The following is a 22,963-nucleotide window of genomic DNA, read 5'->3' as shown; positions in this document are numbered from 1 at the left end:
GTGTTTTGAGTCCCTGCCACGTACAGCAGATTAGGAACTCCGGTGCCTCAGAAGGTAATGTTTTGGAGGAGGAGGAGGTTTCAGTGTGTTAAGGTGAGAGACCAGCACAGGGTGTAGGTGGTTGCTTACTGAGTAGATGGGCAGGCTTACTCTGCGTTCATGTGCAAACGGGCACCTGTAACGCTGTGGCCCTGCGTCTGCCCTGCCGGTGAGACTGTGGCCAGTCTTCGTCCGGGCCTCCCTGCCAGGGAAGATGGGGCTCATTGGCATCAGTGCCCCGTCTGTCTAGGAGTTCGCCCACAGCAACAGCACCTGAGGTGATGAGTGTTAGCTACCTGGCTCGATTTCTTTCAGCTTCCTCCTGAATAAGGTTGGTTAATAGGCATGATTCACGCTTTTGTCTTGGAGCTGTCTGTGTCACATGCGACTCCTGGTGCCAGCCGGTCTGGAACTTCCCAGTTAAAGGCTAATGGATCTTGTGCCGAGGAGCTCACACGGACACCTCATACTTGAGCTTGGCACTGGTCATGGAGATTTCAAAATGATTAAGCAGGGAAATACTTGGTCATGTGTGATGGTGCCATAGCTCAGTTTGGAATGTGTATTGTTTTGGACATAATGATATGTAATAGTAACAGTGTATTCAAATCTGTACGTAAAGAAATAACAGAGCCTGTTTTCCCTGCCAGCTCGCAAAAGACAAAGAGCGCCTGCAAGCCATGATGACCCACCTGCACGTGAAGTCCACGGAGCCCAAAGCCGCCCCGCAGCCCGTGAGTACTGAGCTGCACGCGGGGAGGTGGCAGCCTTCTCGTTGCATCCCCACCCCAAGCCCAGGCGGAGGGAAGGCCTGGTGAGCTGGCTGCTTCTGGTAACCTGTTCTGAAGAGGTGTCTAGGGAGGTACAGGGTGCTGCGGCCACAGTGCTGGCTCCTGAGGCCCGAGCAGCCAGCTCCTGTTGGGACAGATGGTGGACACTACACTAAGCTGCTAAAATAGATGATGCGAACTCACTGGGAGAGAATAGAAAAACTCTGAAAGGCGATGCAGGAGAAGACAGACTATGGAGGCCGAGGCCTCGCGCCAGGGAAGCTGAGAGGCGGTGAGTGTGAGTGTAATGGAAGGGAGCACCCGCCAGAGTATTAGAGTGAGACTGTGGAGCATTGAGGGTGACGTGGACTCCTTCCCAGTCAAGAGACCAAGCACGGCCCTGAGTTACGTTCAGCTCTAGGCGTCCCGCTTCCTGCCTCTTCCCTTTCACTTGACCTCAGGAAGTGCCATCCAATGGCAGGATGGTCTCCCCAGCTCCTGGCTTGAGCCTGGTTCCTTATTCTAAATTGATCTCTTTAATGGTTGTAATTCTCATATACTTGTATTTCTAAAACTCTCCTAGTACCTTCAACTGATTATCAAAATAGAGTTGCTTTGCTCCTTGATTTTTAAGATTTGTAAAATTTAAAGGTACACTGCCTTTATTTGATTTTGTACGGAGTCACTGTGTGAAAATTAATTGAGCGTTGACAATCTATAGTTAGTACCAGCAATTTTAATCAACATGCAATGATGCAGCATAATGGCAAAGTATTGGTTTATCTGTTTGGACTGATTTTTTTCTATAAATAAAGCAAACACACACCCCTATATGTATGATTTATGGTGATAGAAATAAAACGGAGTCAGACTATTAACCAGCAAATATGGTAGCCTGCCAGGACGCAGTTGGCAGACAAAATTAATGTCTGAAACAGAACACATTACTGAGATATAGGACATAAAATCATTAAACACTTTGCACATCCATTTTTACTTGGAAGGAGCCCTTAGTTTCCATGTAGTTTGCAGTCAATGGCTATAGGACTGAGCATGTAGGCTACCAAAAGGGAAGGGGGGAAAAGCACAGGCCATTCAGTATGTGGTGGAATCAGTAGTCAACTGTGCTATTCTTGCTATTTCTATCAATCCCCCCTTCTTTAAAAAAATATACATATTTTTTATTTCAGAGAGGAAAAGAGAGGGAGAGATAGAAACATCAATGATGAGAGAGAAGCATTGATCTGCCTCCTACACACCCCCTACTGGGGTGGAGCCTGCAACTCGGGCATGTACCCTGACCGGGAATCAAACTGTGACCTCCTGGTTCATAGGTTCACACTCAACCACTGAGCCACAGGGGCGGGTTCAATCCCTCCTTTTAATAAGGATCCTGGGAATGACATGAACTCAGCTAAGCAAATGGTGAGACCCTGCAGTGGGCCGGCCACTCCTCCAGGGACATGATCACCTTCCAACTCAGAGTGTTCCTATGTTTCATTTGGAGGGAAATGGTTCCTCCTAGGATGGAGGTGCGTCTGTAACCCTAGCAACAAGGGGGGTAGTGATATTATCTTCTACTTAGAGACAATGATACAATAATGTTTGGATTCCAGAAATGGACTCATTCTGGATCATGAGGCTTCTTGGGGGGCGAAGGAAGGGTCAAACTAGAGATGGCACTGCCGGAGCCCAGGCCCCGCGGAGGCGCCCAGGGAGGCCCCAGAAGGCCCTGGGACTCCGTGAGGACCAGTGGTAAGCAGCTAGCAGACAGGGAAGAGCAGTCCTGGGGGAATGCACAAGGAAGTTCGCCTTGATTAGTGTTAAAAAAATAAGTTACATTCTAGAAAATTATAACTCTACAGCAGACCTCCTACTAAATTCATTTTTAACTGCTCTATTGAAAATTCTCTACCACGAGTCAACATTATCTCTTAGTAGCTCAGCACAGTATTTCTTTATTAAAAGAAATAGGCACGAATATTTTTGACTGAAAAATTAATAGCTTTTGAATTCATACACAGCAGGTTTTCTTTTGCAAAGAAGTCCAATATCGCCGCGCAGCACTTCCATAACCATTTATTTAGAGTCCAAGTCAAACCTTTGACAGCTCGAGCAGCGCTACAAGCCAGTATAAAGAGCTCCAAGATGTAAACCAACAATAGGCGTCTGTGTGAGGCTTGCCATTGTCAAACACACAGATTGTTTGGATTAGTTTATGTAAATGTACTGTTGTATTACCCTTTGAAAAATAAAAAGATCACATTTGTGTATGAAAAGTGGTTCCCTTCACAGGCAGCATTATAAATTCCTTATCCTTTAACTTACATGTAAGAAGTAAAAATTGGTGCCTGACAAGCAGATATTGTGTGACACTGTTGCTGGAGTGAACCTGCCTTCTTTTCATTTATTGGAAAATAGAAAATTTCATTATAGATACCGTCTTATAAATCGGGAATTATTGAATATGTATAGGCGAGGCATTGGGAAATTAATTATAAAAGGTAGACGTGTCGTGTTTTGCATAAGTTTTTACTTCCTTGACCCCTAAAAGAAAAAAAGCACAGGCACATAGCAAACCCTTGCTTTTCCCACTTTGGTGACACAGAGCTATCCGATGAGCAAGTCTAATGTGTAAACAGTCCCTTTGCCCGGTAATTAATTAATTTCACCTTAAATAATAGAAAACACAGTGTATGTTCAAATGCATATTCTTCCTGAATTTTTGATTTGAAATAAGCAATCATCAGGGTTCAAATCTAACCATAGATGGGGACTTTCACGTGATAGCCTTGCCAGTAAGTTTATGAATTTTTTTTCCATTTCTGTTTAAAAGGAACTTGGTGTTTATTTTTAAATTCTTAGTGACTGAGTGGTAGAATGCTTTGCTGTAAGCGCTGCTTCTCACTACGCCGTTTTGGTGGTAAGTGTCTTCCAACCAGTCCCCGTTCCACTCCGTCAGAGGAACTGCCGGCGCTTCTTGGATTGTTCTTACATCACCTCATAGATGGCGTTTCCTGGGGCGGAGAGGGGGCGCGTGCCTGTGTGTGAGGGAGGGCAGGGGTGAGGAGCAGCGTGCAGGGAGTTGAGGAGCAGCCAGCGGCAGCGGCGGCGGCGTTGCATCCCTTGCTGGTGGGCAGCTGGCCCTGGTGGAAGGGGCCTGCGTCCCACAGCAGCGCGGTCCCGGCGGGTGAGCACGTGTGGTGGGAAAGAAGTGTGTGTCACAACGGACTAAGTTGTCCGGGTATTTCGGAAGACTTTGCTGACACTGTAAGCCATCCTGCCTGACCCTGGGCACAGGGAGGCCCTGGCGTCGGGGCGCCGTCCGAGCTGCGGGGCTCACCGCAGGGCAGCGTGTCCTCCGTGAGATGTTCTGGAACACCCAGAGGAAGGGGTGTTTGAAGTGCATGCGGGGTTGGATCTTCCTTCGTACGCATTCTCTTTTCCTCTAGCCATGGCAGGTAGGGCTGCTGGAAAGAGTTTTAGCTGCTATGAAAGTGGAGCTCTCCTGTCTGAAGGGGGTCTTTTAGCTCTGAGAGAAGCGGCCCAGCCTTGGGCCCGCAGCCAGGCTGTGTGCGGGACAGCAGCACACGCAGGCCTCGCTCTGCACCTCCTCACTGCGTCCCTCCCGAGCTCCGAGTGGCTCTCCAGTGTCGGTCAGTGACTCCAGCTCCTCCAGCCCCCGCGCTAACGTGGTACCAGGGCCTGGCCGAGCTGCCAGAGGAAGGCAAGTGCTGGGAACAGAAGCCTCCGCTGCCACCCGTCCCCGCCTCCCCCAGCCTGGGGGGCCCTCCAGCCTCAGGAAGCCTTCTCTGAAGGACACGGGGATCCATGCACAGAAACTCCATGCCGGGCTTGCCCTGCTCAGGCAGTAAACCCAGCAGCAGAAAAACCGAGTTCTGGGGCCCGGAAGCCCCACCAAGCAGCAAGGTCCCTTGTGTTTTGGTTTCAGGTTTGTCTTTTGTTCTCAGAGTCTGCTCTCCTGTGAGACAAGAGCATAAACAAAAATACCGATGAGTCCTGATGGGAGACTCGACAAGTCTGTCTCTGTCCGGCTTTGCTTCAGCGGCTTGTTCATTTTTTTCTTTGTTTTTAATGTGAATGACTCATCATCTTTAAAGAGAGACGAGGTTACTGTTTAAAAAAGTAAAGATTGATTTTCTGCAAAAGGGCTGGGCAGACTATGAGGTAGCTGAGACAGTTCCAACAGCGGCTGGGGTTCCCAGGACAGCCTGCAGCGACGGCCGAGAGCACCCAGAAACGTAAAAAATAAAGCCCTACAGCACTTCTAAGTGACATAGGAATTTAACTTTTGGCCAGAGTTTCAAAGAGATTATCTTTGCCCAAATCATCACATGATGGAAACTTGCCATGGAGAAAATACCAGCATTACTAACTTCTCTAAACATAGCAACTTCTTTTTAAATAGAAAATGAACACAATAAGAAAAATAGGAAAAGAAACCCTCCCAGTCCAACTTCTTCCTGCTCCGGGCCCCAGAAAAAGTGCCCTTTGAAACCGTAACTGCAGTCAGAAACACGAGGTGCAGATGCTCTCATTCCAGTTGAGGATTATGTTAAGATTTAATAGTTGACAATTAAGAGGGCGATTTCAAGATGATGGCAAAACCCATACTGTTCCCCATGCGCTCTGTGCTGAGCCTGTGAAGAAGTTTTGGTCCTCGGTGCTCAGATGACCTTCCTGCGCAGGCGGGAGCGCAGCCTGTTTGAACCCTGCCCTCCTGCGCTTATCTGCCCTCGTGACCGTCCCCCCAAGATGGCTTCTCCTCTCGAGACGAGCATGTGAGCATCAGACAACAGTTGAAAAGTTAAGAAACTTCTGCTGCGGTTGACAAGGCTGACGTTTCATTAACTTGTTGGTTCAGCCGTCAGATGCTCTGGCGAGGCGGAGCCCTGTGTCTGCAGCCCACAGCGTCTGTTCTCTCCCTCACAGGCTGCAGTCGTGTCTAATTTGGAATCTTGGCTCCTTCGGCAAATTAGCAATTAGAACAATTTTGTGGGAATATGTATATGTGTCATTAGTTTTCCTGCAAATTAATAGCAAGGGCAGAGGTCAGACAGACATTTTCCACTCGACTGCAGCCGCTCTGTTGAGACTTGGCACCGGCGTTGGAATGGCCACAGCTGCTCTCAGCCACCCTCTTCCTCCAGGAACCGTGTTTAATTAGTTTACCTCATAGCCATCGTTACAAATATGACGGCCTCCCCTCCTCGAAATAAAATGACTGTTTCTACAAAATATTCCAGGGCCGTCCTGCAGCACTGCACACTGATGGCAGGTCGCTCGATGCGGCATTTAATCATTAGATCACCTCCGTCCGCGTCTCCTAATTAGAGTCCTTACAATACATTTTTATCTGGTAATTAGCCTGGATTGGATGCTTCCTCTGTGGCTTGTTAGAGACAGCCCAGCAGTGGGTGTGGACCCAGTGTCATTTGTCACGCCTGGGACGCCCCTCGCTGCCCTCCTCTGGCGAAGCGTCTACTTCCACTTGCTCCTGATGTTCAGACGCCTCCCGAAAATTCTGCTGCACTGTTTTCCTTGTGGCTTGTGCTAGCCTGGAGGGCTTTAATGTTTCACCACTGTTTTCTTGGTAGAAACAGTCCAAGTGTTGAGACCTTTGCAAAAGCTGCAAGAGTCCGATTCTTTTCACATTTTGGGGCGTCGCTCCATGTGCCCTGTCTCACTCCCGGATGTGAGCACCCGGAGATGTGTGCCTTCCGGAATGTTTACATGAGTTTGGGTTTGGACAATTAGACTAGAACCCAGTGGACTTGGAGATATTTTCCAAAAACGGGGAAGGAGCACGCATATTTTTCAAGGATGTTGTATTTACATTAAAATGTTGTCACAGTTTAAGAAAGTCACGTGTTTGGGGTAATGTTGGCGAAGGGCGGAGAGAAGCGGGAGAGGAGCGTCCGGGGCCGGTGCGGGTGGCGCCGCCCTCCCCTCGGAGGTGCCTTCGTGCAGGGCAGCGAGCTCCTGGGCAGCAGTCACCTGCTCGCTTCCTGCTTTTGTCAGTTCAGTTCCAAGTGCTCAGCAGTGGTTACTGTCTGTCGTGTAGAAGCAGGGAGGACAGCTAGCCCCTGCAGCCCTTCCCAAGCCGAGCCTACAGAAAAATGAAACTGGTTAGTGCTTCTTTTTCTCAGTAAATCACAAATGCCTGTTTGACCTTGGGTCCAGGTTGTGAATTTGGGCAAGTTATTTAATCTCTCATGAGCCTCAGTTTGCTTATCTTTAAAATATGAGTAATAATATCTCAAGTATTAGTGCCGGTAAGAAAATGAAGTGAGACCAACACGGGCAGGTAGGACCACGTAGCTGAGCCAGGGCGCCCATGACTCACGGTGTTCCGGTGTGCTTCGGCGCAGCGCCTCGGCAGTGAGAGCTGTGTATGGGTCAGCCTTAGCCTTCATGCCCTGATTTCCGACCCTTGGGTTGGGCTGATGCTACAGTTTGTGCCCGTGGCCAGTGATGAAGGTCCGCTGCGGAGAAGGGGTCACCCAGCCTCCCTCCTGCTCCCTCCCAGGGCTGCCACCTCCAACTGCAAGCACTTAGTTTGCAAATGTGTGTCAAGAAGTCAGGTTTCCAGCACGAATCAAAAAGCACCTGGCAGCATTACCAGCTTGCCCGGGGCTGTCGGGCAGGCGGTCTCCACAGCTTGCTCCTCCCAGCCTAGGGTTGCCTTGCGGGTGGGGGTCTTCGTTTGGCTGAGTCAGTACTTGAAGGAAAGGGGATGGAAAAGCAGCACAGCTGAAAGCTTGCAACCAGCATTCAGTTCCCAACACCACGTTCACATGTTTCCGTTAATATCTTCCCAAGGCGACTTGCTCTTTCTTTTCTTCAGACTTATTTTCTTTTTATGGAATTACTCTAAACATATTAGACAGAATTTTCTCGTGGCCTTTTTCATTGCTAGAGTGTGAGCAAGGTTGAGTCGTCTCAATGAATTGAAACTCCTCTTTTAATAAGTTCTTTGGTTAGGACCTCAGAGGAATCTCATCTTGAGTACCTTCCACAAGCAATGCCGTGCGCTAGGACTGCTGTGATGGTGAAGCAGGCTCATTTTGTCATGTGATTCGAAATAATGGTTTGAGAAAACGTTACCAAGTAAGCCTGCTCGGCTGAAGTTTCTTGGATGTGGGCCAACTGTATGTGTCTGACTAGCAGTTCTGTGTAAACTGTAATAAATATGTTGAAAATGATCAAGTTCTTCAGCACAGCCAGATTTAATATTTCTGTAAGAATTTTTGGAAAAGGAGGTTAAGCCTGTTTGTCCGGTATTCATAAGAGAAGTACTTCAAGGTGAAAGTGATAGAGACAAAGAAAGAATCAAACAGTTCTATTGATTTCCTCTAGAATGCTTCACAGAAGTAGTATTCACTGTCTTACTTGACGCAGTAGGTTGCTCCAGTACAATATTAGTGAACATTGGAAACTTGCAGGGGAAAAAGGAGAAATCTTACAGTTCCCTGTCTCAGAGGCATATTCTTACTAAACGAATGCATCCCAGCCTGTATGTGAGAGAGGAGTGGAGATGACACACAAGGCCTTCGACGGCCGTCCGTGCCGGCTGCCAGAACGCCACCCCGCGGCGCAGGGCTGTGCCTCCGCCCACAGAGGTGCCTGCGTGTTCCCACCCCAGATCTCCATCCCGAAGCGCAGCCTGTCCCTGGGCCGTGCAGCATGGCAGCCCGGGTTATACCTGGCTATTTATAGTCAAATTCATGAAAGTTAAAGTTTTTTATTAAAAAGTGAGTAGAGGCAGTTCCTCACTGTGCCGCACATCGCACAGGCCTGGTGGGGAGCTCGGGGCCCCAGCACATCCCAGCCAACTCCGAGGTGACCTGTTTCCATGGGAATCACCGCACGCTGCAGTTGATCAGAAACACCTCCTGAGAGAAATAGACGAGCCAGGCACCCGTGGTCCTGCTGCCTGATGCGGCCCGGCGGCCCGGGTTCCTGAAGGGCGTTAAGAGTTGTCTTTTCCTCACAGCTGAACCTGGTGTCCAGTGTCACGCTCTCCAAGTCCGCGCCAGAGGCCTCTCCGCAGAGCTTACCTCATACTCCAACCACCCCAACCGCCCCCCTCACGCCCGCCACCCAAGGCCCCTCCGTCATCACCACCACCAGCATGCACACGGTGGGGCCCATCCGCAGGCGGTACTCGGACAAATACAACGTGCCCATTTCTTCAGGTAGAGACTCCATTGTTGCCTCGTGCAGAATTGCAATATGCTATTCTTGTAGACCAGCTTCTTTTTTAAAAGGGATAATTAACAGGACAATGTTCTTATTTAGCAGATATTGCGCAGAACCAAGAATTTTATAAGAATGCAGAAGTTAGACCACCATTCACATATGCATCTTTAATTAGGCAGGTAAGTAAATAACACAGTATATGAAATTATATCAAAAGGTGTATGTGTCCATGGAGGTATCATACTGATGAAGTAGATTTAAAACCGCTTAGTATGCAGGCATGCTAAAACCTGGTCTATAAGGTTTTTTAAAACTGCAATATATAACATAATTGCTTTTGATTGAGTATTACAATACGATGTGATTATTAGGAAATTCATTTCACACAACAGTGAAAATGAGCCTGTTTAAAGATGGCAAGTCAATTATCACAAGCCACAGTAATCTCTGATCCCAGAATTAATCTGAGCTCTAAATAATTACTGAGCTTTAATCAGCTAGTGAAATGTTTTGCATTTCTCTTTGATTCTGCTTTATGAATGACTAATAAATTAATATTTCTGTAGAGAAACAGAAATAAAAACTCAAAACAATTACATAATTTCATTTTGAATTTTGCTATTGAACTGTTAAATACAACCATTAATCTTAGATCATTTTGGAAACCTTTCTTAGGATTTAGCTCTGAATCATGGTTATTTTATATTTTCAAGAAACTGTATAATGACGATTCTGCTGATTTGGTCATAAATTATCTTTCTCTGTTATTTTGGCTTCCCAGGCCATTCTCGAGTCTCCGGAAAAGCAGCTGACACTAAACGAGATCTATAACTGGTTCACACGAATGTTTGCTTACTTCCGCCGCAACGCGGCCACGTGGAAGGTAAGCCTTCTCGCAGGCCTGTTTAGTCTTGCTTCTTGCCATTTATAGAAGAGTTTGTTGTTGAAAAAATGCAGTTGTTGTAAGTTACATTTACATTGTTTGGGTCCACTGAGAGAATCTAATTTGATTGAGGAAATAGTTCCGTTGTGGTTGAAATCCTGGGATGGAAGACTCCCATCACAGTGCATCCGACGGTCGGATGGACCAGCCAATGAAAGCATCTCCCTCTGGTTGGAATACGTAGGGAGAAGGAGCAGGGGACACTGTTGCCCACATTCTGAGGTTGTTCTATTACCTATACAAACTTCACGCCTTTAGGTCTTTAGGCACCACCAGTATTTGCAGAGTTGCATAGATGACTTTTTTTAATGCCATTACGGATCTGGAGAAATGACCAGACAAACTTGACATAACGTTCATTGGTTGGATAACATCTTAACCCAGCTACTGGAGGAAGTTTGCAATCCAAGTCCTAGCACTATACGTGGGAGCTATTGCAGGAGAACACAATATATTTTTTATTAAATTTTTTTGTTTTTTAAGTCAAGAGACTGTCCATTAGAGATTCATAGATACTCTGGAAAAGCAAAATAACTTCTGAATTATGTAACTTCACCATAACCCCATTTGCTTTAAAACAGGTCTAATTCCATAGGCCCATGTGGATACCCCCAAACAAAGCATGAAGTCATATGACATACCTCATTTTCAGTTCAGCAGTTGGTTCATAGATGCCATTAGTATTTATTCAGTTGTGTTAGATTGAGCCCTCACAGAATTTTAGACTTCCCACTTTCAATTTCTTGGTCTCTAATATTTTTGCTGTAGAAAAAGACACATATAACATGATATTTGTGGGTTGTTGTTTTGTTAGTGTTTGGGGGTTTGTTTGTTTTTTTGGCATTTTTACTACCTATAGTTCTTATCATCCCTAAATGTCAAAACATTTAGGTATATTTAAAATGGAAATATTATAGGATATTTTACATGTCATTGTTTAAAATATGATAGAGATTTATTATGGGGAGAAAGGAAAACTTGCTTTGCTTGAAATAAATGTCTTCCTTGCTACTTTCTTAATTTTATGAGAGAAAAACACAAGCAAAAACAAATCATATTACCTCCGTTACAATCTTGATAAATTAGCATTATAAAAGAAAATATTTGTAACCATAGAATTAATTCTTCAAGTTTACAGAGCCCTGGATATCTAGTGTGGCCCAAGTCATCTTTATTATTTCCATTAAGACTCATGGGCGCTGAAGGGAACCTGTGTTCAAAATTCTGCCCTCTTCCTCCGCCTGTCTTGGGAGGTAAAATACAAAGGATGTTTAGCTATGAGTGCTTTTCTAAATTTAGGAAGTGTAGCCTGAAGCAGACATTTTCTTCAAATTACCTTTGATAAATAGCAAATAATCACATTTAAAAATAAGTATCAGTTGTGAATATGATATTTAAGCTCAGATCTTTAGAGTTAACTTTTTCATTTTTGCAAACTATAGGAAAAAGTGATGTTTATATAAATATTCCTAGTACTTAATGACCCATCAGTACGTATAATTTTCTCTCCGTGTCCTTATTTGTATTATGGTCTTAGACAAAAGATGAAATGCCCAGAGAAAGTGACCAGCGAAAAGAGCTGACTCAGCTTTTGGGGAAACTTGATTGTTTTTTTTTGTTGCTTTTGCTTAGATGTGCAACATCATTAAAAACGAAACTTAACTTTTGACTTTACATCTTGCTGACCTGGCTCTGTGGTCGCACTGACCTGACGCAGTCCTTTCTGCAGACATGGCTCTGTAGACCTGCTCAGTTCCAGCCACACAAATGACTGGGGTGAGGAGAGATGGTGACTCTTTCCCACTTAGGTCTCCTATGTGTGTCCAGGCTCTGTCTGGGTTGTTTTTTAAGGAAATGTGGGTTTATTTATTTATTTCAACTTCCTCAGTGTTGTTCTAGGTGATAACAGTAGATGCTTAGCATCCTTGAAAAATGTTTATTTAGAGACCAGACTATAATTTATATGCAAAAAAGTTGTCTTACCAAGTACAGTTATAACATGTCGAGGTTTTTGTTTTGTTATGTGTTTTTTTTGTGTGTTGTTTTTTTTTTTGATGCAAGATTCTCAGACCTCTCCCTGAACCAGGGTTCCTTTTGCAATCAGCTGGGTGCGTGCACCTGCCCCCATTACACTGACATTCTCCAAGGCTCCTTGAGAACTTGTCCTGTGGACGCTCCTTGTGAGCAAGTTCATCAGGCCGTGTAATAAAACTAGCCTCATTATCTTCTAAACATTCCATATCAGAAAAGAAAAAATCCATCGTTATCTCATTTGACTCCTCAGAGTCACCAGTGGGGATTATTAAGATTTATCATTTGCAGGATACTTTAGAGAGGGACGTTGCGGGTAGTAGAAGCGGAGGGGCACAGAGTCTGAGCCGCAGTTGGAGTTAAGGGCTGTGGGCAGTGTCCATGAGGCCCGATGCCCACCAGCTTCTCACGCCCGTGTGTCACCTGCATATTCCCTATAAGAAGAAGGTTTTGAGTAAATGACATGGTCTCTTCGTAATGTCCTCATGTCTAATTCTGTGTCTAGATCAGTAAGTGCAACAGGAGGACTAGAGAAATGAGGCCACATGATCGCTGCACCGAAAGGCTGTGGGTTTCCCTGACGTTCAAGGGAGAGATGCTGAGAGCTCTCCGCCCCTCACTGGGACCCTCCTTTCTGATAGAGTTCTATAGGTGTCAAGGCTCTCGCTGAGGGACGGGCAGCAGTGACTGTAGAAACGTCAGTGTTGGAATATCATCTGTAGAAACGTCAGTGTTGGAATATCATCATTTTCCCATTGAGAATGATTCTACTCATGTTCCTTTGGCATCTTCTCAGTTAATTAAGGTAGTTGCCCATAGTAAGGGCCAACTTCTGTGTAGATTCCGGAAGGTAAGGCATACCTTGATGATGGATGCTGCCGCTCCAGTCAGCCCCAGGAGGGACACACTCAATGGTGAAATCCAATTTAGACTTCTTCCTAATTAATCTGAGAAAACCCATAGACGATTTTAAAGACAAAACTTTAACAAACAAAAAGAACAAGAACAAAATGTATTGAATAATAATAATTGCGTCTTCATCTTTCCTGGTTTAAAAAAATAGAAACAAGCTGCCCTTTTATGGGAGGTCAGTGAGTTTAAAGGGACAGTTGTATGCTGCTCAGACTTCCTTATTTTGAAGTCACATGAACAATATTTTCAGATTTTTACTGTGAAATCTATTTGGGGCTTATATGCATATTAATTTTTTTTTCTTCTGGATCACTATGATCCGAGACTAGACTAAAATGCCAAAGTACAATTAATTTATGGTTTTGGTTTTTTATCTTTGCTTTTGGAAAAGGCACTCTTGACCACAAGAAGGTTGTCCACGGGGGTGGTAACTATAGCTCTTGGGGATGGTTTTACAAATGTGGACTGTTAGGCTGAATTTACTGCTGTTTTTGGAGTCTTTTCTCATAGAAAATGTAAATGTTCTCTCTTTTATACTTGCTGCAGAATGCAGTGCGTCATAATCTTAGTCTCCACAAGTGTTTTGTGCGAGTAGAGAACGTTAAAGGGGCGGTATGGACAGTGGATGAAGTAGAGTTCCAAAAACGAAGGCCACAAAAGATCAGTGGGTACGTCCACCACGTTTGAACTTCTCAGCCCAGCTTGGATTGTGCTAACAAGTGTAACGTAGAGGCTTTGGCTGCTAGATGGTGTTAGACCCAAGAACTGGTTTCACGTTGTCTCAGTTAAGGGAAGCAAAAAAGCATTCCATCCCTCCTGTCGTATACCCACCAGTCCCCGCCCTGCTTGCCAGTCTTTGTTGCATCACATGCTAGTAGCTTTTAGGTGGCAATGCATATTAACCCTCACAAACCATTTGCTTATGCTTATTGCATTTTATTTTCTTTTTCCTGTTCCCTGTATTGGATGTCTGTTCTGCCCCCAACCCCGTCTCCTTTTGTTGCCCCTTCATCTCCTTTGCTGCTGCTCCTCCCCCAGGGTGCCATTCGCACCAACCTCTCACTGCATAAGTGCTTTATCAGAGTAGAGGATGAGTGTGGGTCCTTTTGGACAGTTGATGATGAAGAGTTTAAACGTGGCCGCCATATTCAACGAGGCCGTCCTCGCAAATACTGCCCCGATGAAAACTTTGACGAGCTTGTCGCACAGTAAGAGCCTTTAACTTGCTTTTGTTTTTTGTTTTCTGCTGTTGCTTTGGCTTTGCATGGTGGACTCATCCCATGTAGTTTCGCATCTCACCGGGTGGCAGTGCCACAGCTTGCTCCAGGAGCTGAACCGTGTGACCTGCACGTTCTCTCGGTTCTCCTTGGAACACCAGTGCCTTGAGCAATGCTTTTTTGATGTCTTTAATGCAGATACTGGTCACCTTTTGATTCGGCAGCTAACAGGGGCCCTGTCACTAAATACTTCTGTGTGACTCGTAATCCTCCTAAGTAAAAAGGAAGCTTTATTTAGAGTTAAACTTGTACTGGGGTAAATTTCTTCCTGTTTTTGCTTACGCAGAATAATAGTATAATGTAGGGAGTGTTTGATTAAAGTGCTCCAAGCTTAGGAAAGAAATGGATGTCAGTGCGTATCCTTCCTCTACTGGCCGGAGCCACTCCTTCCCCGCAGTATCTCCTCTGTGATCATTTAATATTTTTACTCTACCAGGTTAGAGATTTCCTTAGGACAGTTTCTTGTCTTCAGTTACTGGACCAGCATTAAATAGCCTCCTGCCTCCCAGACCTGGCTGTGTAAGAGCACCCTCAGCCTGCGGGCAGTGGCCCTCCCCCGACACAGCCTTCCCGTCTCCTCCAGGAACCGGCCTCGGAGGCTGCCCAGGAGCCGCGGGCCCTTCCCCACGTCGCTCCGCAGCTCAGGTCCTGGAGAGACGCAGCCAGGAGTCGAGTCCGGCCCATAGCCGAGGCCCAGGGCTCTGCTCTCTGTCGGAGTGGCCGCTTTACAAACTGACGGAGGCCAGTATTTTGTGGCACAAAAATTCATCAATGGAGGGAGTGCCCATTACTTAAGCTGCAGTTTTACGCCCAGTTTCCTTGAAAAGCAAAAGCTGTATTCCCAGAGGAGTTCACAGACCAACCCTATACAGCCAGGAGATACGGAGCAAGGCCCCTCTGGTTTGATAGTGGGGGATGTTTCTGATTTGGAAGGATGCCAGAAAGCTTGAACAAAACGTAGCTAGGAACTCGGGGGTGATTGCATTTAACTTGAGTTTTCTTTCTCTTGTGCAGTAACCCTTCCCTCATTAAAAACATGCAGAGCAGCCACGCCTACTGCACGCCTCTCAACGCGGCTTTGCAGGTAAGATCGATGGCCGTCCGGAGCGTGCGCAGGGGCAGTGCCTCCCCGCTCATCTCACAATATATTAGCCTCCCTCTAATTAGATATTAAATTTTAATTCCGTTAAACTTTTTTCTTAAGTGCACAAAGCATCGTCCTCCCTGGAGGCAAACACATCGGCTGCTTCAGCGTTAGCAGGATGCTTAGCATTTTGAATATTGTGGCAAAAAAATTAAAAGTTCACTTATTAATATTTATCAGCGGTATCATAATTTCCATCCTCTTATTTCAGAATTTCACTTGAGGCAAAAATACCACAAGTGTAATTACTGCAGCACAGCTATTAATGTGCTGGCGATAGGCCGCCGTCACGTGCCTCCTATTGTTCCGGCTCCACAGAGAAAGCAGGGCTTTTCATTTCTCCTTTTCAAGTCTGTTTCAGCATCTTCCCTCTGCTGTGGGCGGGGGCGTGGGGGTCCGGTGTGGGTCGCCGAGTGATAGGAAGTTGTGATGTGTAAGTGATGGGGGTGCTGCAGAAACCCCGCGTCCGGCAGATTGCCGGGCCGCCGCGGCACAGGGTGCCTTTCCTCTGGCAGATGCGGCCCTGAGCGCTGTGCTGGGGTGAGGCCGGCTGAGCAGGAGGGAGATCACCAGCAAACAGGAGTTCCCAGGGCAGCGATCACACCTTGCGCACCTCTGTGTCCGTGCTCCTCAATTCCCAGGCAGTAGTCATTTTGTAAGCCAAGGAGGACTGCAGGGCCCCTCAGGCACTTGCCTGGGAGGGACCCAAGCCCCTCAGCAGTTCCCAGGTCGGCTGTCCCTGTGGCCAGGGGTCCTGATTGAACTTGACCCACCTAGATGGTTCTGGAACACAGACCCAGGGAGCCTTGATAGCTTTTACATGACATATCCTATAGCTGGAGCTGCAGATCACGGAAGACCTTTTCAGCATGCGTTCTGGATGGGGCTGTATCATCCTAAAATGGGCTCTTTGCTGTTACAATGTCTTGTGCCCCTCCAAAGGCCTTCGCACATAAACAGATATTCATACTTCATGTGAAGGTGGCACAAATTCAGAAGCAAAAGTTTTTAAAAAGTTCCTTACGGGATGATAATGAACCTGTGGCAGGTTGAGACACTTGGCACCGTGGGAAAGGGCTGGGTCACAGAGGAGACGATGATGGGACCCTGGCTGCACGGCTCGTTAACCTGTGTTTATTGAGCACCTACTCTGCATCCCGCACAGTGACTCCCCAGGGCACCTGGCAGCGGCTCGGGCTCCCAGAATGGATGACACGCCTTTTACACCTTTTCCGTGCGGAGGCAAATTCACTGAACTTAGCTTTTCAGTAATTATATTTATTTATTCTTAGCCTGAACCAAATCCACCAGGAGGAACTACTCTCTGCATTTCTTTTAATTACTTGTAGTTTACACAGTAACTTTAGAAAAGCAAATGAAAGCACGCTTAGATGCCGCCACTGTAAATACCACTCATTAGCGACTTATTTTCCCTGGAGTCTTGTGAACTGTGAATTTAAAGACTGCTCTGCTCTATCTGGAAAAGTATTAAGATTACAAGCACATTTTACATTCATGAGGCGGAAAGGGAAAAAAAAGCAGCGAACCTCCGTCCTCTGGGCTCCCTAACTGTGACTGATTCAGTCAGCGTGCTCGGTGGCTCCAGAGCCACACACGCCTCTCTCCAGACACTTGTTTTCCGCACCCTCTGCCCCTCCTGTTCTCTCCGAGGCCCCCAGTGCTGCTGCCATTCCCAGGACCCTGACCCCACGAGGAAGTGATGGGTCATCGGTGCCCTCTCCTCGCTCTGTGTGGACCATGGTCAGTAGCTGGTGTCATAGGAAACTCTGCTGTGCAGATTCAGTACAGATCCCCCAGCAGGCCTGCCTTCCCATCATCGCCCGTGTCCATTTCCAAGACAAGTAGAAGTCATAGCGGGCAGCATCTGACAGAGATCACTGTGTGACATGCGTGCTGTATGGTATATAAAATCGGACAGCAGGACCCACTACAGAAATATAACACTGGACTTGGGACAGATTGCATTATGCTTTGAAAAAGGGAAGTAACTAAGGGTAACCGTAAAGCTCCATATTTATAGACGCCTTTCCCCGAGGATCCCAGGGCGCTCACACCCAGGAGCGATGGCTCTTCGGGGTTCAGCAGGATGCCTGAAGCACCGTCGTGTTGTTGGCAGAGGTGCCACTTTGGTATGAAACCACATACTGTGCACAGGACCATTCATGTAATTAAGTCCATCGTACAAATTGTCATCCAGCTGTTGCTGAGGTGACATCGGCTACAGGAGGAACCACTTGTTTAGGCATAAGCAGTTTCTAACCTTGTTGTGGTGGTGGGGGGGGGTTGCTTTGATCATTCACTCAACAAAGAATGTTCCAGCAGCTCTGCTGTGCAGCAGGCACCAGGTCCCTGTGCAGCCAGCAGGTCGTTCTGTAAGGGGACAAGCTGGTTCTCTTCACTTACATCTTCCTTGTTTGAGCGTCAGTGTAAGTGCTTGCCTTCTGGATGCCTTTTGCCACCGTGACTGTCGGGCCTCAGCCCCTGTGTTGTGATCCAGTCCTAGTCGGAATGGCCGCAGCTAGGACACGTTGAGAGCCAAGGAGAAAGGACCCCAAGTTGATTGCCCTGTCAACTGGGTGACCAACTCATCCCCAAGAGCACATTCTCATAAACATTTCTATTTTATTTGTCAGCTTTTGACTCGAGAAGCTGCTAAAATACAAGCTAGAGATGGCCCCACTTTGACCGTGTTGCAACTGTCTAATGAAATGACCCAGTGAGAGCCGATCCGGGGTATTTCCAGGGAAAAGAGGCTCAGATGATAGTCCCAGCAGAGCTTTCAAGTGAACAGTGCTCCACAATAAGTTCAGGATTGTTTTTTCATTTCCATACTTTTTTGCTGACACTCATTTGGACTGACTTTGTCACCTTCAATATAGATCTACTCAAGTTCCCAAAAGAAATACAATTTAGAGCTTCCTTTTGGCAGAGATTTATCTATCTGTCTGTCTGTCTGTCTGTCTATCTATCTATCTGTTTATTTTTAGTCCTAACATTCTAGGTGATTGGTTGGTCTGGGAGAGAAAGATTTGTGGGTGTTACCTTCAACCAGTTTCTCAAACTACACTAAACAAATTAAAAAAACCATTAAAACAGAAATGATGGGGGAAGATAAAAATTGATTCCAATTCTATAATCTCTTCCTCCTCTATAGGATCTATGAAGTAATGTTTATGGAAGTTCTCATAAGTTTGAGCTGTGCAGCCAGAATAATGTGATCAAATCTCTAATATCCAATACTGGAGTCATCAAAGTGGATAAAGAAATGAAAATTCCATTACATTTCCCTGTGATCTGGAAATATTCAGTTGCTCTTGAAAAAAAGCATCAGACACAAACCTCATATTAGATGGCCTTGTCTGGACCATGTGACTCTGTTCAGCAGGGCTGATGGAGTCTCCCCTCCCTGCGGGCGTCTGATCCCCCAGGGAGCACTTTGAAACTAAGCTAGGGACGTGTGTCACAAGTCTTACTTTTAAAGCAAAATGCTTGTCACTAGAAACGTGAATTTGCCAACCACACTACAAGGAGCTTAAGCTGAAGATGATTGCCTACACCCTTCATGAGTAGGTCCCTTCTCTGCATCCTGCATCCTAATTGTTCTCTCGGTTGATGACAGGCTTCCATGGCTGAGAATAGTATACCTCTGTACACTACCGCTTCCATGGGGAACCCCACTCTGGGCGGCCTGGCCAGCGCCATGCGGGAAGAGCTGAACGGGGCGGTGGAGCACGCCAACAGCACCGAGAGCGACAGCAGCCCCGGCAGGTCCCCCGTGCAGGCCGTGTGAGTATTGTCCCCAGAGACCTCTGCGCCAGACTCCCGTCTCCCTGTCCTATGTGCACACAAGTCTTTCTGTGGCCACTTTTTACACCTTTTCTATAATTTTTTATTTCCCAGAACCCAGTGCTTCTGGAAACGTTTAGCTTGCTTAGCAGCATTTTCTAACTTTCTCATGAAAAGGGCCGGCTTCATGCAGCACCACAGGTGTGCACAGCAATAGAGTGGGTGTCAGGTTGCTTTTCTGCCCTCTGCCTGGCATCCCGGGCCATTATTTCCACCCTCTGCCTCCCACCCTACTTTGTCCCCTGAAGTCAGTGTGCAGCAGTTTGGTGTGTTCAGGTCTCGGGGACGCTGCACCTGCCAGGGAGAAAGGGATGCTGTCTGCCTGCTTGTGGGATGAACTTCACCGTGAACACAGTGCCGGAGCGCTAGTCCCAGGCAGCAATGATGGCACAAATGAAAGGCAGCATGATTGATAGGTTGCGGTTAAAATCAGAAGGAAAATTAATAGGAGCGTTCTAGCAGCAGACGGCAGTATAATGAGCACACACGTGACGGAGTGAAGTGAGGGCAGTGGCTGTCCATGCTGAATGTGAATGGCCCAGGAGCAGGCAGACCTGGCAAAGGCTTCGGCCCCGGCGGGGGGCCAAGGGAGGGAACAGGTGGACCTGACAGTGCCCTCTTTCTCGGGAAAAGGTCAAAAAGAAGAGAAACCACACTCCCCCAAATGACTGGGTGGGGTGGGGGGTCATAGAATGAGTCTGCCTTTTAGCAAGTGGCTGCAAAACAACGCCCACCTTACAGAATAAACTAGCTCAGTGTGTGCCTACTGTCAGCTCCTAGAAGACGCTGCTTGACTACACAGACTTTCTGAATTACTGATTAACATCTTCTTTGAAGATTATTTGAGCAATGGGAATGGAATATATGACCTGTAGCAATTAGCAACAGAATGAATTGGCATCTAATGACAGAAAAAATGCTGTCTGCCAGGGTAGGTGTTGGGTTAGTGGGGGGATCTGCAATTTGATTATTTAGCATTTGGTTTAAGCCCAACGTGATCTGAAAAGGATTTTTAATGCTGGAAATGACTTTTAGTTTATAAGAATAGTCGCTTAGCCTTTTCTCACCATTATTCTGAGAGATGTTCCCACAGATCATGCTTTCTAACGCAGCCTGGGGTTTCTATTGTATCACATGTTTTCATCTTTAAATCGTTGTCCTTACAGGAGTATTTATTCAGATATTAAGGAAGTTCAGAGCAAATATAAATTGCTATATAAGCTACTTCAAGAAATACTCATTAGAGCAAAAATATCTGAAGTTATTGAATGAAAGGATACTATGTCTCATAATGCTATGGATTCCAAGGTTTAGTTGATGTATATTTCTATTATTTAGTTTGAAGGATCGCTTAAAAAGGAAAAAAAAGAAATTTGGATAAAAACCTCAGGCAACATTTTAGAGTAATGTGACTTTTGCTGTACAAGATAAAGTCACTATAGAGTTCATTTGTTTAACAACTTTGAATTAACCCCAGTATTACCAGAAACCATGTTTTACAGCAGTCAGCATAATTTTTAACAAAATGAAGGTTTCAACTGCTTTTTAAAAAAAAAGAAACCCTACATAAAGACATTAAAATGCATATGATTTTTTGCTCAAATCTCACAGGTTCACACTGTTTGCTAAATATAATCATATGTCAATAGCATATTCCCTGTGCCTGCTATCAGTGTCAGAGACTGTTACTCTTTTTGACCCCATATTTCCATTAAGCAGGTTCTGTAATGGCATAGTTTCCATTCTTGTCCAATGTGCATTACCCTGCTATGATGCAAATTGTTTCTTAACTGTTCCAGTCTATTGGAATAAATCAAGCTGTAAACTTTACAGCAAGGCTTAAAGGACCTTGTTAGTGCCGTGGCCCAGCTAACGTCTGGTGTTGAAACAGAACTCGGCATTCTTACTGTTTCTGTGACACTCAAATACCATTACATTTTGTTTCTCTTTTGAAACCCTAGAAAGTAGACACATAATTATGGCTTTGGGGCATTATACTTTTATCCTGATAGGAGCTAAAGGAGTTACAAAGCAAAATACTGCAAGCTCTGCAGACACCCTGGGATCACAATGCCGTTAAACACCAGCCAGCTTCAGTTAAAGCGCTGTTCCCAGAGTGGCTAAACAAAGGAATTACTCGGACGTGAGAGCGGAAATGTGTGGTTTTAGTCATTCGCTGGTAGCCCTTGGGAAGTAGGAGTTGGAGAGAAGTGGGGCGGGTGTGTGGGGCTGGTCTGTAAGAGAAGAGGCGAGGCCTGCAGCTCCTGTTTCTGGAGACACGTGGGTGAGTGAAGCATGTGTCTCACCCGAAGTGCATCCCGCACGGAAGGCCAGGCTCGTCCGCGGTCTGAGCGCCGCGTGCCTGTGCTGCTGCGCTTGCACTCGGCATCGGCGGGGCCCGGAAGCTGACGTCACTCTGGTGTGTGGTCTGGTTGTCACACAGCAAGTCTCATCAGTTCACACTGGTTGGGGACCGGCCTGCACTCGGCACTGGGATTGAGCCAGTAGGCATACATGATAGGGTCATAACCTGTGTCTTTGGGATGCTAATAATCTTACTGAGATTTAGCTGCAAATTTAGGGGAGTGGGGAATACTCCCTAATGTGAACTGTGTTGGCAGGCTTATGATTTTTATTTCTTTCATTTTGCCCAGCAAAATATTTGTCAGTCTAAAACTATAAAGCAAGAACTTCCTGATGACTGTTGGATTTCTTCTAGGTCCTCCCACCCCCTCCAGTCCATAGTCTTGTATCATCTCAACATCATCAAATTCAGATTTTTAAACCTGAAAAGTTTTAATAAATATGACAAAAAATTTTTTAAAGTAATATTGGTGCTGATGAGGTTGAGTCTAAATTGATATAGTCCCTTTGGAAATGATTATAACAACAAATCATAAGAACCATAATGATGTTTTGGCCTTTGCTCTAATAGTTTCATTCTTAGAAAATTATCCTAAAGAGGTAAATCCACAGAGGGAGAAAGATTCATGGATAGAAGTCGCCACTGTGTTCTACAAAGAGCAGGAGGGCAACAGTCACAAACAGAGTAGTGAGGCTCCAGGTCCCGTGTGAATGGGTCTCACAGAGCCATGAAGAGTGTCACTGTAGAGCCAACAACACAGACGATGGTCTTCCCGCGTATTCACAGGATATGGAAATATGACCCCAAATGGAGAGGATAGGCAAAAACCAAACACCTCCCCTAATTAGGAGTACGGGTGCCTTTTTTTTTTAAAGGAATACTAATCAGTACACCTAATCCTTCCCAGAAGAGTGCAGGGGATCCTGCCAGGGCCAACGGTCCAGGCATGTCCCGCATGGTGTGCGGTGGACAGGAAGGATGCCATGCTCAGGACTGCTTCCAGCCTGAAATTCTTACTAAGTTTTGAACCACAGTTTCACTTTACAGAGGGCTCTGCAAGTTATGTAGCCAGTCCAGGTCTCACTGTAGAAGCACAGACAATAGGACCATCGGAAAACTGAAAGTAGATGGACCACAACTAGTGAAGCGTGTTATTACACAGCTTAGCTACATTTTATTTTGCAAGTAGTTTTTAAGAATACGGCACGATTTAGGAAATCGCTTCATCCTGCCCCCTGCCCCCTCCGCTCTCGGTTTGGAATGTGGGTTTTCTGAAGGTTCACAGGGTCAGGGGCAGCACACAGCACTCCTGTTTGTTGTAAGTGGCTCAGGTGGCCTTCGGGTTTGGGCACAGCATCAATTACCCAGGAAGCCAGCCGTCAGTCCACAGGA

General features: G+C 46.1%; 1 protein-coding gene across 7 annotated transcripts in view; it reads left to right on the top strand.

The window, feature by feature from the left end:
• FOXP1 (forkhead box P1) overlaps positions 1-22,963 on the top strand; it is a 213,530-nt gene that overhangs the window by 184,747 nt on the left and 5,820 nt on the right. For 3 of the 7 annotated variants that reach the window (XM_023758110.1, XM_014460048.2, XM_023758111.1), the window contains exons 8-14: positions 690-773; positions 8,827-9,028; positions 9,132-9,211; positions 9,814-9,915; positions 13,957-14,126; positions 15,210-15,279; positions 18,980-19,146. In XM_023758110.1, coding sequence (XP_023613878.1) covers positions 690-773; positions 8,827-9,028; positions 9,132-9,211; positions 9,814-9,915; positions 13,957-14,126; positions 15,210-15,279; positions 18,980-19,146 — 875 coding nt within the window. Of the gene's footprint in view, positions 1-689; positions 774-8,826; positions 9,029-9,131; positions 9,212-9,813; positions 9,916-13,464; positions 13,587-13,956; positions 14,127-15,209; positions 15,280-18,979; positions 19,147-22,963 lie in introns of all 7 variants that reach the window. The other 4 variants (XM_023758106.1, XM_023758108.1, XM_023758107.1 and 1 more) reach the window with 4 other exon arrangements.

This window comes from Myotis lucifugus, unplaced genomic scaffold, assembly GCF_000147115.1.
Source record: "Myotis lucifugus unplaced genomic scaffold, Myoluc2.0 scaffold_123, whole genome shotgun sequence".
In the NCBI taxonomy this organism is placed as follows: Eukaryota; Metazoa; Chordata; class Mammalia; order Chiroptera; family Vespertilionidae; genus Myotis; species Myotis lucifugus.
This window is presented reverse-complemented; position numbering and strand designations above follow the sequence as displayed.